Here is a 16,411-nt window from a genome sequence, read left to right as displayed (position 1 = left end):
GCGCCCGCGGGTGACGTCACCGCCAGCTGCTGGGTGCCGCGCCGCGGGGACGGGACGGGGCGGAGGCGGCGGTGCGGCGCATGCGCGGTGGCGGCGGCAGCGTGGCGGGCGGGAGCCGCCCTCAGGCGGGAGGCGGGCTCGGTTCCCGCCTGGCCGCGCTCCCCGGGGCGGTCTGGGTGCCGCAGCGAGGGGAGGAGGAGGAGGAGGAGGAGGAGGAAGAGGAGGAGGAGGAGGAGGAGGAGGAGGAGGAGGGAGGGCCTGTTCCGCTCTGTCCCTCGCTGTTGTGCTAGAGAATCACAGGGTTATAGAATCGTGAAGGTCGGAAAAGACCTCTAAGATCATCAAGCCCAACCGTCAACCCAACATGCCTGCTAAACCATGTCCTCAAGTGCCACATCCACACATTTTTTGAACGCCTCCAGGGATCGTGACTCCACCACTTCCCTGGGCAGACTATGCCAATGTCTGACCAGTCTTTCAGTAAAGAAATTTGTCCTAATATTTAATTTAAAGCTCCCATGACCCAACTTGAGGCCATTGCCTCTTGTCCTATCACTTGCTGCCTGGGAGAAGAGACCAACCCCCCCTCACTACAAGCTGCCCTCAGGTAGTTGTAGAGAGCAATATATGGTCCCCCCTCAGCCTCCTCCAGACTGAACAACCCCAGTTCCCTCAGCTGCTTCCCTCTTGTTTCTCACTTGCTTCTCGGTGGGCCCGGGTGGCAGGAGGCAGCCCCCGCCACCTCGCTCGCCTCAGGGGCTCCGGCCGCTCCCCTCTCAGGCTGAAGTTCTCGGTGTCAGAATGCTTCTTCTGTAACAGCCACCAGGATCTCCACCCTGCTCCAGTCACGGCAGGGCCCTTGGACAAAGTGTGTGTATGCCTCTCTTGCGGAGCTCCCTCACCTGCGCCAAGTGCTGTGCAAAACAGCGGCAGCCACCAGCTTTGAAAACAGCAGGATAGCAGGCGGTCCTTTTTCCTCCCCTCTCTTTCACCTCTCCACATTCGATTTAGTGGGCTGAGAGTTCACCCGTGATGTTCAGCCCTTCCACGGCAGAAGAGACCAGCTGGATCGGTCTCTGGCACGCAGTTACCACTGACCGGTGGGAAGGCGTTGTGCCGGAGGGACGTGGCCAAAACCACACCAGGGAGCGTGCCGACAACCAGGCAGGACGGGGAATCGCGTGCCCGCTCAGGTCCGTGCCTGGGCTTTGTTTAGCGCACCTCTACAAACATAATCTCTCAATTGCTTCTGCTGAGACAATGTCACAGCGATCAGTTACTAAACTGTCATCAGACTAGAAATAACTAGAAATAACTAAAAATATTCTCTTCAGCTGTGTTCAGGTACTAGCTCCAAATAGGAAAGTCCTGGGCTCCATGTATGCTTTTATCACTAGAAGCACTTTTTATTATATATTGTGTTATTACATAGCAAAGAAGGCTTGATTAACTCTTCAGTTGCATGCTGATAGAAAGAACAAGCTCTACGCTAGCTTCAAAAGAAGTGACTTCCACGTTGACTCAGGTGAAAGTGCCTGGCTGTGGGTCTAAAGTGGAGCTAACACCTTGCCTTGACACAAATTCCCCCTTTGACCTAGCCAACCCTGCTGGCTGATGCAGAGAAGTTCCCTGCTCGCTGGGAAGCCCCACTCTGAGGCGGGTGTGCAGCTCTTGGCACTCGCTGTCCAGAGAGGTCAGACACAGCAACATGGTTCAGAGCACTGGTTCTGTGCTCAGATTCCCTAAATAACCCTAAGAGCAGCCAGCTTTAGCTTGTAATACCACATTCACTATTACTCTGTAGTAGTGTGTGTAAAGTCCGTTAGTTAAAAAAATCCAGCAGTGGAGTAACAAGTTCCTGTTGTAAACAAAAAACTGACAAGGACACGACACCACCCCCCCCCCAAAACAACCTTAGCATCTGCAGAAGGCAGCTCGTAATGTTTTCAAACATTTGTGGGCATTTTGCTAAATATATGACAGCCAGAAAAGCAGATTGTTAATTCCCATTTTTCTCCCCAGTCACTCTTCTTTCCTTGGATGAATTCAATGAATGGGAAAAACTGCCCAGCTCATACTAATGTCCAGGATTGTATCTGTAGAGATTTTATATCATCTAAACAACAGTGATGAGCATCTGATTGACAACTAAAAAAAGAAACATAACAAGTAATCATCTCGGCAGTCCAGTGGTCCACTTCCAGTTTATATTGTGAAATCCGTTACGAGAGGGAGGAAGAACAGGTGGTGTGCAGATGGATCAAAACTGGCTGTTTGGAGAGCTAATGAAGAAATAACGATGCAATGTGACTACCTACAGCTTCCTATCCCCATGCTATTAGTGCTGCTGAATAGACTGGGATGCTACATAAGAGCAACATGAGAAGAAGACGTAGAGAGATGTTTCCTTTCTGACACCGACCGTGCATTAGCAAAAGGATGCAGAGTGTTGAGATCTGTGTGGGCTTTACCCAGCCAATAATACCTGGTATCCAAAGCGCCTGACAGGTTTTCAAGAATCATTGTGGAAATGTGATCTCTAAAAGCAGTTATGTCATTACAAAGTAACGTAATTGATGAGGTTCTTAGGCCATGCAGACTCAGAATAGGTGGGGTGAAGAAGTGGAAAGAGTAAGTTAGTCGGGTGTGTTACAAAAGTATCCCAGCAGTAACTGGACAAGGTTTTGTGATGCAAGGAAGAAATAGAGACAGAAGGCGAGACTTGTCAGTATGGTAGCTAACTCTAGAATCAGAAGCAAAACCGAGTCCATTGCTAGTTCACTTCTCCGAAAGAGGTGTGTATAACCACCCCAAAGTTTCAAAGCTCAGGGGTAGGCTGTTCCTCTAAGGGTTGACTGAAGATTGCGATGATGCGAGGGGATTACTACCTTGCAGCTTCACTGACATGTGGTTTTACACTGAAGTACAGGCAAATTCTTTGTTCTGCAAGACCTTGGTTCTCAGAAGGAAGTTGAAACACCTCCTTTTCCTGTCTTCTAATCAAGGTCACGAGATGGCAATATAACTTACCCTTGCAGGGTATGCTAGATAAGGTGACTATCTAGTGAGCTACCTATCTAAAAGCTCAGTTTTAAATAGGAAACACTTGATTCAGATCACATCAAATTTTGCTTTAAAAGCTTATGTGGGGAACCACATTATGGTCAAACATGTTTCAAGCTAAAATATTTATCAAAGAAGATTAAAATGCTTGGCTGATGTGTACATTACACGCATTAATGTGGGACAAAATAATCAGCTAACATTTACAGGGAGTTTAAGTCAAAATGTCCTACAGACACATGCCCTTACTTAAGCGATGAGTATACTTTTTGTACACATATATTTTTTCTGCAGACTGTCAATTATAAATACAGAAATGGCTGCCAAGAAAACATGTTAATAGATTAAAAAACAATTTTTCGTTCTAGTGCAGGGGGGAAACACAGGGCCCCTTAAAAGCTGAATAAAAGGGACAGTCAAACATGGCTGAATTTATAGTGCATTGTGTTGGGAGGAACGCTCACATGGCTCAGTGACCACTCTCATTCAACATAGTGCCACCATGTTTCCAGCAAAACAGGAGAGCTTGCCCTCCTCCACTTTCCCTTAGCTGCTCATTCCCAATACCTCAGCTGTGGTAGAACAAGCACTTGTGGACTTCAAAAGTAATTTCTTTTCTGAGCTCCGCACGTTGGTCATGACAGCAGGAGAGTTACTGTTCAGTCCTTGCATGTAAATTGGATGTATGAACCTGTCTGTTCAACCAGAGAATTAATGAGCGCAACAGAAGGTCTTTTCTTTCCCCATCACTTACTGCTCATTGCTCTTTTATTATGTCTTGCTCAAAGAAGACTACAAGTAATACAAATGTGTAAACCTGTGAGGAATAAGAAATCCATCTGCTGTAGAAAACCGTAATTAAAAGAAAAGCTAACCAAGAGCAATAAAATAAAAGCATCACAGGCAGGAAGTAGTGAAAAGCCTGAGAGTCTCAGTGGAAACCTTTACCAAGATAATTAATGTAAATAATCTTGATCTGAGAAAACCGCAAGTCAGAATTTTGTAAATCAGAGTAATATGAAGTTGCACAAATATGTTGGAAGAAGCAAGAGAAATGCAGTAATTATATCCTGATACAACCCTAATCAAACCGTTTCTGTATTCCACCAAGACCTGTCAAACGCCTAAGCTCTTTGTTTTGTTTCTTTTTAAAGAAAGGTGTTGATAACTGTAAATGTAACAAATGTAACATGTAGGGGATGTTATCACTTCAGGTGGTCAGAAACAAGTCTTGGTTCTTTGTGAATAATTGGGATGGTTGCAAGACAAGGGACTCCTGAATAATCCCTTTAGGCGCCTGGGCCTTGGGAGAACAGGTATGCAAACTACAGAGATAAGGAGGCTGCAGGATAATCTGAAGACCCCTGCCGAGAGACGCCAAACAAACATGTGCGATGGACATTACCATATATTAATGAATTCTCGGAAAAGCCATTACTATGATAAACATTTCTTGGAAATGTAATGAATATGTATGTTAACATAGCATAAATACCTAGTAACTGTGTCTCTTCGGTGCACACGTTTGGAGGAGAGATCCCCCGTGTGCCCGGCGCCGCAATAAAGAATACCTGCTTAATAGTCTGCCGACTATTGAGTCTTCAATTCTGGCTTTTCACGGCATCAGTGTCATCCAGCTGAACAAGAACCGTAACGCTGAACCTATCGCTGCTTTTGCAAAGGAAGGCAAAACTAACGTCAGCATTTCACATTCCTGGCGTTTTACCAGGCCACCCTGGTACATGTGACTGTAGTGCTCTGCAGCTCTGGCACCCTGAGGCTGGCATTGTCGCGATATATCTGCACCAGAGCTACACGGGAAATCCAGCAGCTGGAAACGCAGCGGCGTACATGAGTCGGGCTGTTTCTGAAGGCAGCCATACCCGTGCCCCCTTCTCCTGCACAGCGGTCCTACGAGCAGCCCAGCCGAGGCGCTGAAATGGGCTGTACACAGACCTCCCGGCTCTGGTCTCCCAGGACGCGATGCGAGCACTGGAACAGGCTGCCCAGGGAGGTTGTGGAGTCTCCTTCTCTGGAGATATTCAAGACCTGCCTGGACAGAGTCCTGTGCAGGCTGCTGTGGGTGACCCAGGGGGGTTGGACTGGGTGATCCCCAGAGGTCCCTTCCAACCCCGAACGCTCAGTGGTTCCGTGTGATTCTGTGACAGCAGGTCACGCCTGGCAACAACCTGGGCTTCCACCTGCCTGGGCCATGTGGTCTTCGCCGCTGCAGAGGCCGTCGTGGTAGGCAGCTCAGCTGGAACACGCTTCCCAGCAGCCCTGGATTTAAACAGCAGGATGAGAACCAGTGCAATGGCTTCCTTCGGCTCCAGACTTTGGGATGTGCTCAACACGCCGGCGCCTGCGTCGTCCTTCGGCGACAATCCGGCTTGCCAGGCGAGCAGGGCGAGGGGTGGCTGTGCAGCGGGGCGCAGGCTGCGCGTTCCCTCCGGGCGGCGCTCGGCAGGGACCCAGCAGCAGCTGGCCGCAGGACTAGGGCCAGCATCTGGGCTGGCAGGGGAGACCCTCAGCTGGGGGCACCCGCCACGTCTCAGCCGCCCTTTTGTAACCGGCGCGTTCAGAGCGAGGGGTTGGCACAAACTGCCGTGACCTCACACATCCTGTGCCCCCCCAAAGCAACAGTTGATACAGATGGCTTTTAAAATACAATTATTGTGGGGAAAAAAACTTGAAAACAACAAAAAAAGAACCCCAAACGCTGGGCTTTTCCATACGTTTGGCCTCTCCCGCGGCCCGTAGCGCAGCCCTCAGCGCGCCCCCGTTTCCACCGCCCCGCCGGCTCCACGCATGCGCAGGAAGGGCCGGCGGCGGCGGCGGGGCTGCGGCGGCGGGGTGTGGTGGCCGGGGGTGCCGCGGGCGCGGATGGCGGTGGGGCTGCGCCATGTTGCGGTGGCTCGTGGCGGTGCTCAGTCACTCCTGCTTTGTCTCTAAGGGCGACAGCATGTTCTACGCGGTGCGACGGGGCCGGCGGGCGGGCGTCTACCGCACCTGGTGAGGGCCGCGGCCCGGCGGGGCGGGGCGGGGGGCGGCCGGCCCCGGGCAGGCCTCACCCCGCGCGGTGCCTTGCAGGGCGGAGTGTCAGGAGCAGGTGAACAAGTTCCCCTCCGCCAGCTTCAAGAAGTTCGCCAGCGAGAAGGACGCCTGGGCCTTCGTGCGCGCCGGTCTCCCGGGGCAGGAGCAGCAGCCGCCGCCGCCGCCCGAGCCGGCAGGTAGCTCGTCCCCCCCGCCGCCCGCCTGGTTGCTGCGCGGCCTGCGTGTAACCGGTGCGGCTCCTGGCCGGACGCGGGTGGCAGCTTGCGTTTGTCCTGCGGCGGTGGTCTCGGCGCTGGCGGGGTGCCGCGGTGGTCAGGGCACGGCGGTGGAGGTGTTTCTGTAGGTGCTCGGAGGACGTCGCTCGTACCGGGGCCTTTACATGCACGTCTTCTGCTTTGGTTTGATCTGGGATCACGAGTGGCTGGCGTGTGCTGTCATACGTTCTGCATAATAGCTTGGGGTGGTGCCAGTTAACAGACCAGCATTGCTCGTAGGTGGTAACAGCTGTTGTCTTTAGAAGCAGTTACTGCAAATAAAATGGATGTCATGTCTGTAGTTGAACTTTTTCTTCTGTTGTTTGGGTTTTTTTTTTCTTTTTTGGAAGGGGCACACAGTCTTCCAGCTGCAACACAGGGAAATGGTAGCCAGAGCGAGGAACCAGAAATAAACGTCTTGTGTTGTAGTACTTGCAAAAGGCCGTATGAACCATCTACAAGTGAAGAACACATTGCAAAGCGTGTTAAACATGATGAACTATACTCACTGCCAACAGTCAGCGAAGACAAATTTTCATATATGGGTGAGGTCTTTCATTACTCCTATAATTCTTTTCAGTTCTTTACACTCTTTCACAAGTAACAAGTACAATTATTAGAAAGCTTTTAGGGAGGTTTGTGTATGGTAGCATCAGGCCCAGCTTAACATTGTTTTTTTTTAAAATGGAAATGTGAGCCATGATACATTTGCTTGCATTGTCTTTCAGTGTAATTTTAGTTGGCTTTAGCTGCTATCAATATATAGCTTGATCTGATCATTATAGGTGTGATTTTTGTGTGTGTCTGGATTATAAACTATATTTAAATATACAGATGTAGCCAAGAAGTTTTAAAGTTGACTGAAGAAGACGGGAACTGTAGTGAGAATATGGAACTTGGGGCAGAGGTGCTTCTTGAGGCTGACTGATTTGATACCAGTGAGGGTGTGAAGCTGCAGTGGGGCTTCTGGTGTTCTGCATTACTAATTTACATGGCTCCTGTGGTTAACTTTTTGAATGGCTTTATGGGAAAGGAAGTTTTGGAGAATAATCTGCTGGCAGACATTTTTTTTTGCTTAAAGAGTCCGTGTCCTTGAAGGAACGCTTGAAGTTCTGCTTTTGGTAATTCTTTTGTAGGCGACTTTGCTGTCGTTTATACAGATGGTTGTTGCTCAGGTAACGGACGCAATAGGGCACGTGCTGGAATAGGTGTCTACTGGGGACCAGGTCATCCTTTGTAAGTAGCTGGATGGATGTATATTTTTTTTTTTTTTTTTTTTTTAGAATATATTACTGTTTGGTTTGTGTGTGATTTACAATACCAGCCTCCTTTTGAATATGAAACCCTGCTGCTGAGGCTCGTAATGACGGTGAGACTAGAGAGTTACTGAGGGGAAAAGAGAAATCAGCTTCTCTGGTAGGTAAGAATGTGGGGAAAATCAACTGGAAATAATATTTTTAGGAGCTGAAGCTATAATTCAAGTCATGCAGGAAGTTTTAAAATAGGTGTAAGTGTGCACAGAAGATGACAAATGTAGTTGCATATTGATGGCAGGTCCAGATATGCAGGTTGCACTATGCAGGTGGAAGTTAGAGCTAGAATATCTAGTCATCCTCCTTTATAAAAAGAAAAGTAGTGCTCTTGTATTTATCTTTTCCAATGTGTAGCCATACACCATTCTAAATATTTGTGATAATTAATCTACTACTCATTCCTTGGACACAGAAATACCAGTGAAAGACTTGCTGGACGGCAGACTAATCAAAGAGCGGAAATACATGTAAGTAGTAAATGTCCGAAAATGCTTCTGTGTGTGAGGCTGCAGTAGCACACTGTGACTATTTCAGCTCTGGCCTTCAGAAGCCAGTTACGGAGCTATGAGGGATATACACAAAATATCAGGAGTTACGACTTGAAACAAATTGTTCTTTTGAAGTTTTATTGATCTTTATTGGTTTTGAACAAGGTAATTCACCTCGAGAATTCCCAAATATGATCAGGCCAAGCACAGCTGTTTAAAACAGCCTTGCATTAGGAAAGCCTGGTTCTCAAATCTGCGTAGTGTCCTTTGCATTTTTAATGTGCGTATCTCAGATGTTGCGGTGACGGCTGCTGAGTAGCAGTTAAGAGGAGAATCGGCTTCTTACTGTGGTAGGATCAGGGTATCATATTTCTTAGACAAATATAACAAACAATTCTGGGCTCTTGGGAGTCACTTCTGTTGCTTCTGAAGTAAACTACTGTTGGTAACAGCAGATTTAGTCTTCCCTTCGCACCTCATCTTAATTCTGGTACTGCTGCTATCCTGCACTGTGTATTTGGAGATGAACTGAAATGAAGAACTGATCTCCTTAAAAACTACAGGAAGTTCATTTTAGTGAGGGATAAGCAGAGGTGATGGTGGTGTGCCAGGCATCAAACTTGTCACTAAAGAGCTTTTCTGCTCTACATCCAGACCAGCCACTTCTCCCTCTTAGTATATTTCATAGCACCGAAAAAAGCCAACAAAAACCCAACCCTTTTAGGGGTTCCAGACTCTTGAGACCGGTATGAATCCTTCTTCTTGAAAGGTATGGAGAAAATGCCTAAAACTTGGTGAAGTTGATAGAGGCTTTGGTAGTTATAAAATTGGGCAGAGAGCTACTCCTTCATGACAGACTTAAACATCAGAATGTTTTGGGGTTTTTTTTCCAGTGAAACAGAAGTGGCTCCCTGTTTGACAGATTCATTAAGTGGTCGTCTGCATGCATAATTTTGAGCACCTCTGCTCTAAAGCATGTTGATAGTCACTGATGGAGACATCACAGTAGTGTTCTGTGTAGTTCTGTGTTAGCATCAGGTACTTTGCTGGTATTTTAATTGTATGTGTTCAAGATCCTGTTCTGAACTGATTCTGTTGAAATGTTCTGAAGGCAGCCTGCAAAGCAATAGAGCAAGCAAAGAGTCAAAACATCAAGAAACTAATTATCTACACTGATAGCAAGTTCACTATTAATGGTAAGTTAACGATTTTAGTTTTCCTCATTCTTAAAAACACACTGCGCGCTATTTTATTACAGAAGGCCCACAGAACATGCCAACTCCTGGGGAGAGGGATACAAGGAAGAGAACGCGTAACTTATTTCAGTACTCATGACTGCTTAGGGGAAAACTTGAGAATGTTACAGGGGTCACCAGCTAACTGTGTGAAGTACAAGTGGAGACAAAGTGTCTGTTACAGTAAAGGCTGACAGAAGTAACTACAGGATTTTTGTCTTAAGGCATTCATTATGACACAAAGTCTAGAAAAAATGTAGTTCGTGTACACCCTGTTACGAGTGTGCTCAGGAAAGTACGTGGTGTAATAACCCTGTAGGATTTTTGTTCCGTTTTGCTTGGATTGGAGAGGCTGTCTTGCTACACACATGTAAAGTACATTCAAGTTTCCTTGCTTTTACGTGTAGACTACACTTCCAAGCTTTCAGGCTACACTAGAAGACTAGCCAGAGATGATGTGTGCTCAGAGTATGCATTTAAAGTTTCACCTTCATCCAAAGATTTTGAAAATTTTAATTGTATTCCCTATAAATATCATATGAAGCAGCCAGTAAGACTTAATTTCTGAATAAAACTTCTTCCTCTTTCCCTGAGATCTTCAAGCTTTACTTCTGTGATAATTTGGAACTGCCGAAGTATTTTTTTCGTTGTATTTCACGTTTTTACAATGGGAGTACATGTATTTACTGTTTCCAGATCACTTTGGAGTTGTTTTTTGTGATTTGTTTTTTTGTTGGTGTTTTTTTTTTTTTTTTTTTTTTGAAATAACAGCAACCAAAAAATTACTGCAACTTTTGAAAATTAAATGTTCTGCTTTCACACTTTGTTTTTTTTTGGGGGGGAGGGGGAGGTGAGGGAGGAATGTGAGTGTCTTGTTCTTAGTGTAACTTCCTATACTTGAGCGCTAACACTGAAAGTAATTACCTGTTTCATTGCTTGTTATTAATAAAGCAAAGGAATGGTTTGTATCTTAAAAATCTGTGTATATTTTCCTCCACATAAGTCATTCTGCTTTCCAGAAGCACCCTTTGATTTCTGAAAGTGGAGGTGTACAAACGAAGAGCATCATTTTTTTTCTTTTTTCAGGTGGCTCGTGTTTAGAATTAAAGCAGAACTTATCTTGAAAAAGCTCTGATGTTGACAGCCTTGAGTAGCAATGCCCTAGAAAGGACAGAAAGCTACAGAGTAGGAGCAAGTGACTGCTAGCCACGGAAGGAGTTGCTGGAGCTGTCACTTGCTGCTTGTCTCAAATTCTGTTAGCTTGCATGTGCATGAAAGAGGTTCTGTCCAGAAGTGAAAAGTGTCAAGGACTTGTGCTCTGCCCTCCTGATTCTAGTTCATAAGTTGAAGAAGGGACAGTAAATGTTGGGAAACAACTTAAAGGACTTTTCCTTTCCTTCTCCCTAAGGATCATCGCATAAACCTCTCATTTGAGTAGCTTATTCTCCACAAAAGATTTAGGTATAGCGTTTACTATAGGAGCAGAACATATGTGGATTTTTGTTTTGGATTTTTTTTTCTCTTTTTTTGTGTCCCTGCTAGAAGCATTCTGAAAAAGGAAAGAGTAAAAGGAGGAGTCTCTGCTCTTCCGAGCTGAGTGTTGCATGCTGATAATAGAATCCAAGTTCATAATTTGTTGCCACAAGCAAGTTATTCGAAGTATCAAGGGTCAAAGGAACATCTTTGCACTTCTTTGCTTTGTGCGAGAAAAGTCTATACCATCTTGTCTGTGAAACTGGTGTTATGAAGGAGGAAATGGTGCTGTATTGGATAAGATTCCTGTTAAACTTAGGTGTGAGACTTAAGTATGAGGGAGGAAAAGAAGACTCTCAGACTAAAATATCACAGCTTTTGCTTGCAGTTTGCTCTTGCACTTTGGGTCACTGAGGTGCAGGTCCCACTCTTGTTCAATCAAAGTTATTTTCTAAATGCGTCTAGGCGTTATTTTTCAAAATAACCAGAGAGGGAAGTTTGCAGTTAAGTACAACTGGATGTGCTTTGGTTTGGTTTTTAGGAGGTCTGGCGTGCAAGATTCTCTGTTTGGTTTGGGTCTGTTTGTCATGAAAGCAGTAAGGATGTCTTACATTGGCGAGACCAGCAAAGATATTAAAAAAAAAAAAAATAAAAAAAATCCTTATTTAAGGAGTAATACACTAGACTATCTGGCCAGCAAAGGATGGCCAAAATGTTAAATCACGTTCTGTAGAAATCTGCTTACGTGGTCCTTCTCCGAGGGATTCTGTTTACAGTGCAGAAGGCATAAGGCAGGTGGCCATCTGTTTTTCCTCTGTTCATGTGTGTCTCTTCAGTTTCTCAAAACAAAGCCGTAGATTTGTTCTAGCTTGCTGTACCATCAAGGAAATCCTTAGCTTCAGTTTATTGAAGGTCATGTCATATTTTGTGTGTAAGGCATATATAAGATTGTAATCTTTAAATTAAATATCTGTTCAGGAAAACATGGTCAGGTAATTCAAGTAATAATGGAATCTTGAGTAGAGAACTGAACAAGAATATCTTCTGTCTTGTGTCTTTGTCTGAGACTTGTACAGAGTTAATGTCTTGTTAAAAAGCTGTTAGCTCCATCTTGGTCCTTGTTGGCTTCTTTAATAGCGTTGTTAGGTAATGCTCCCTTTGCATAGGTATTACGAGCTGGGTTGACAACTGGAAAACAAATGGCTGGAGAACAAGTTCAGGAGGAAGTGTAATAAATAAAGAAGATTTTGAAAGACTTGATAATCTATCAAAAGGCATAGAAATTCAGTGGGTAAGCACCTCATTTCTTATTCTTAATGACATCTTAAACACACTTGTAAAAACTTGCAAGTATGACCATAAGTAAGAATTTTATAGACCATAATATTGTACACCCATAAGTAAAGCCATAAATACAGAGAAGCTGCTTGTTTTATTTAAAGCAAATAAGCAACATAACTTAGGCTCTTGAAACCAGTAATTAATTTATTAAAATGCACGCTTTTATTTGTTTTCAGTCTCTTGTTACTACTTAGAAAATGCCTGCAATAATAATTTGTAGTTTGTTAGTACTGTTAGTAGATGAAACTTCTGTTCCTGGAAATCAAAGCTTAAAATATAACTGTCTTTTTGAGTCATAGCTGAATTTCTGGATTTGTTTTTCAGAACTATATAAGATGCTGATTCGTTGGTGTAACTCAGTCACATGAGTGTCTTTAAACTGGGAAAACTAATAAACTAACTCTAGATTTCTTTACCTTAACTGCATTTATTCCAAGAAAACTGGGCACAGAAAGGTCTTTTAAAATACCCATTTTTAAGTTGTTTCACTCTCCAGTAAATAAGTAAACCAATTTTTATACAGGTATACCTGGTAAAATGTATTTTTCTGTAACCTCTAACATCAGTGCTAAACATTGCAGGGGATATCTTCCCTCCCCTCCTTCTATATTTTACTCTAATTGTGGTATAAGATGACTGATTCTAGAAATAAATCTCTGTACCATTGACTTCCTGGCTGCTAATGGCATATTTATTTGGCTTCTGTCTTTACTCTGTAGAAAATAGGATGACTTAGATCTTTAATATGCACTTTTTCTGTAGGAAATCTATTGCAGATACTCTTCCATTCATGTTGTTCTGTGTTCTAGAGTTGGTGACTCCAATTTAAAGGTTGACTAGATTTTATATAACATACATCTTGTTGTCTGTTGAGGAGAAGAAAGTGTAAAAACTTAAAACTAAGACCAAAATGCAGCTCATCCTTAGAGTATTTGACATAATTAAAAAAATATATATTGTTGCTTTATGCACACTTCTTGCACCTGAATCTCTTAAACTGGGGAAGATTTTTATTTCAAGAGGAGCAATGCACGCATACAGTTTAATACAGTAATGCACCTGCCTGAGGTGTGGGGTCCTCCCCGGGCTGCAGGTGGAGATCAGCTCCACCGTGGACCTCCATGAGCTGCAGGGACACAGCCTGCCTCACCTTGGTCTCCTCTGTGGGCTGCAGGGGAATCTCTGCTCTGGTGCCTGGAGCACCTCCTCCCCCCTCCTTCTTCGCTGACCTTGGTGTCTGTAGGGCTGGTTCTCTCACATGTTCTCACTTTTCTGTCTGCTGTGCAGCACTTTTACCCTTTCTTAAATACGTTACCACAGAGGAGCCACCAGCTTTGCTGATGGGCTCGGCTGTGTCCTGCAGTGGGTCTGTTCTGGAGCCAGCTGGAACTGGCTCTCTCCGCTGCGGGGGCAGCCCCTGGCCTCTTACCACAGAAGCCACCCCTGCAGTCCCCCACGTGGTACCAAAACCTTGCCATGTAAACCTAGTACCATCTCGCACATACTTCACGCTTGTCCCCTCTTGGATCTTGTCAAGTAGCAAGCTTGATTTTCTTCTTCTCCTTCCTCCCCTGTGCTCCTTCACCCTTATTTCTGACAAGGGTGAGCTTAGGGTTGAAAGTGTTTTCAGTTCCTAGTTGAAGGATGGACAGTTAAGACATCTGAAAACAGAGATTCTTTTCATGTCCTGTTTCTGTATCCTAAGTGAGTGCTGTAACCACCAAGGCTGTTAGTAGCATACAGGTCTCTGGCTTTCTGGGAAAAGATTAACTTGGTTTAAGCACTGAATGCAGCTAGGTTTCTTCTCTTCCCTGGAAGTGGGAATTTTGAGTTGGCATTGTTGTCTTCATTTCTTAAGCGCTAGCTTAGATGGTCCTTATCCAGTTCACTGCTTCCCATAAAGGTGGTTTTCACGATTTGGCAGCAGTTCCTTAGAGGAACGGAGACTATGAGCATTCCTGGGAAGAACACTGAAGGGCTAAATGTGAGGAGAGGGCCTCTAAGGTGCTGCTACAGTACTAGGAATGAAAGGGTGTTGGCATGATCAAATTTCATGTATGTATTTTTTTCTTGATTTCTTGCATATCTAACGCTCCTGTACTTTTGTCTTAACAGATGCATATTCCCGGTCATGCTGGCTTCCCAGGAAACGAAGAGGCTGATAGACTAGCAAGAGAAGGAGCTAGTAAACAAAGGTCCTGATGTACTGGGACTAGAGACTGTAGCAGTGGGAGGAAAAGGACTAACGTCCCCGTGACAGCTTGAACTGCTGTAACTGTTTTCAGTTGGACTTCGAACTGTACTTCTGTCTGGCCTGAGGTGTTAAACATATACCAACTTCTGAGGAGAAAAACTCGCATATTTTCTTCTATAGTGTTTCTTTTACAATCGAGTCAGTATTTAGTTGACGACACAGAGTTTGCTTTTTCTGCATCTTGCTGAAGGGCCGTGATCAGTGTTTTTAGCTGTCTTCTGGACTTCTGAATTCACTGTAAAGAGAGACTTCTGAAGAAGTAATATTAAGTCTTTATCCTAAGTGTTTTGTATTTTCCTCTTAGCGAAATAAATTAATTTTTTATACAGAGATAGATATTAACAGCCCAAAATAGCTGGGGACGGGAGGACTTCGGAGTAGGTTGGTTTGGTTAGAGGTCAGTGACCTAACATGGAGATGTCCGTTAATATCCTTTGGCATTCTGGTACTAGCGACAACTGCTCTACAGATGGGCTTGTAACGTTCACCGGTGCCTCTCGGTATCACCAGTGGCAGCATCTGTGGATTTCTTTATGATCTTACTTCCTTTGTAAGGTTGCATGGGCAAACTAAAAAGCCAGGTCACAAGTAAAAAAGTCATGGCTCAAGTTACTGTTCTCCTCTTTCTAGCTGCTTAAAGTCCCAGCTCTTTGTTTCTGCTTCCTGTTTCCATTAAGTAATTTTTTATGCATACTGGTTCTCATTAGCATTGTTAGTTCCTCTTCAGTGTTGTCCCAAAGGTAATAATTGTCCATTTTATCTGAAATGGAACTAGAAGATGATCAGCTTCTCCACATTCTGCCGGATGTCAAGTGTTCAACTTCATTTTTTCCAGTCAATGATGAGATTAGTGGAATGGCTAATGTGCACTTGAATTAGAGAGTAATTACCAGTAATCAACATAGCTTTATTTTCTGTGCATCTATATGGAAGAGCAAACAGGTTTAGTATGTTATCTTTGTCAACTTCTTTGGAAGGTACCTTTGTATTGTTGAATAGTAGGGCTTAAGCCAGAAGTCACTGATTTTTTTTTTATATTAGTTGCTATACAGAATGGTAGAGCTGCTGAAGCTTGATTTCTTAATAGTTCTCATGCATTATAATATCTTTACTGAGGAAAAGTATGAGCTCCTAGGTATTTAGTCACATGAATTGTGCTAGAATGAGGGAACTGGCTAGCTAGTAGTTGATAGATGAGGTATTTTAATTTGTTTTTTTGTCCAAAACTGCACAGTGAAGCTCATCTAGGGGTGAGGTGGTGCAGTGATTAGATTTTCCCCTCTGCTTCTTTTCTATATGTGCACACAATTATCCATCTATTTGTGTATTTTAGAAGTTTGGCTTGAAAGAAAACACCCCATCATGCCTGATCAGGTCTCTAGTTGAGGCAGAACGGTGCAACAAACAATGTCCTGAAGAGGTGGCATGTAATAATCTGCCTACCACACATCTCCAGTCGAACATGTAGATCCTATCTACTGTACGGAAATCTGTTTTTTGAAGCAGCAGCTTTGGAAAAAAAGTGTAGGTCGTGGTGGGTAAATCGTAATATCAGTGTAATACTGATTTTAAGGAACTTCACCTGAATCTGACAGGTAGATCATAATAGGAAGTCTAACGGGAAAGAGTTTTATGTTACTTTGATACTGGTGTTTATCATTCTTACTCTGGAAATTCAGGACAAAAGAAAGCTGAGAGGAAAGTTACAAGACTAAGGGTGATTAAAGGATGGAAAGCAACCACGGCTTCCCCGCAGGACTCGTCAGGGGCTCAGGGACCCACGGAGGGCCCTGGCCGTTCGAGTCATTCTCCTGAGGGGCCTGAGATGTTGGGAGGGTGTTGCCGTTTGGCAGCTGTGAGGGTCAGTGGAGAGGCAGGCAGCTTCGGGACGGACCTGTACGTGCTGCTGGAAACGTGGGCCGTACCAGCATTAGCC

General features: G+C 44.6%; 1 protein-coding gene across 2 annotated transcripts; it reads left to right on the top strand.

The window, feature by feature from the left end:
• Positions 1 to 5,888: 5,888 nt before the first annotated feature.
• On the top strand, positions 5,889 to 14,805 carry RNASEH1 (ribonuclease H1). 2 transcript variants are annotated; one of them, XM_075414792.1, is made up of 8 exons: positions 5,891 to 6,075; positions 6,154 to 6,293; positions 6,722 to 6,916; positions 7,508 to 7,607; positions 8,097 to 8,151; positions 9,284 to 9,368; positions 12,047 to 12,171; positions 14,337 to 14,805. In XM_075414792.1, the coding sequence occupies exons 1-8, from the start codon at positions 5,966 to 5,968 to the stop codon at positions 14,421 to 14,423; spliced, it is 897 nt and encodes a 298-aa protein (XP_075270907.1). In that variant the 5' UTR covers positions 5,891 to 5,965; the 3' UTR covers positions 14,424 to 14,805. The 2 variants fall into 2 exon arrangements, with proteins under 2 accessions (XP_075270906.1, XP_075270907.1); XM_075414791.1 differs by lacking the exon at positions 12,047 to 12,171 and having other exon boundaries at positions 5,889 to 6,075.
• The last annotated feature ends 1,606 nt before the right edge of the window (positions 14,806 to 16,411 follow it).

Source organism: Opisthocomus hoazin, chromosome 2 (genome assembly GCF_030867145.1).
Source record: "Opisthocomus hoazin isolate bOpiHoa1 chromosome 2, bOpiHoa1.hap1, whole genome shotgun sequence".
Taxonomy (NCBI): domain Eukaryota; kingdom Metazoa; phylum Chordata; class Aves; order Opisthocomiformes; family Opisthocomidae; genus Opisthocomus; species Opisthocomus hoazin.
This window is presented reverse-complemented; position numbering and strand designations above follow the sequence as displayed.

Excerpts from the sequence above, each read along its gene's own strand:
- RNASEH1 (XM_075414792.1), top strand. The coding sequence starts at position 5,966 with ATGTTGCGGTGGCTCGTGGCGGTGCTCAGTCACTCCTGCTTTGTCTCT. Across the intron at positions 6,076-6,153 it reads GCGGGCGTCTACCGCACCTG|GGCGGAGTGTCAGGAGCAGG; the intron begins GTGAGGGCCGCG and ends GGTGCCTTGCAG. Across the intron at positions 12,172-14,336 it reads AAGGCATAGAAATTCAGTGG|ATGCATATTCCCGGTCATGC; the intron begins GTAAGCACCTCA and ends TTGTCTTAACAG.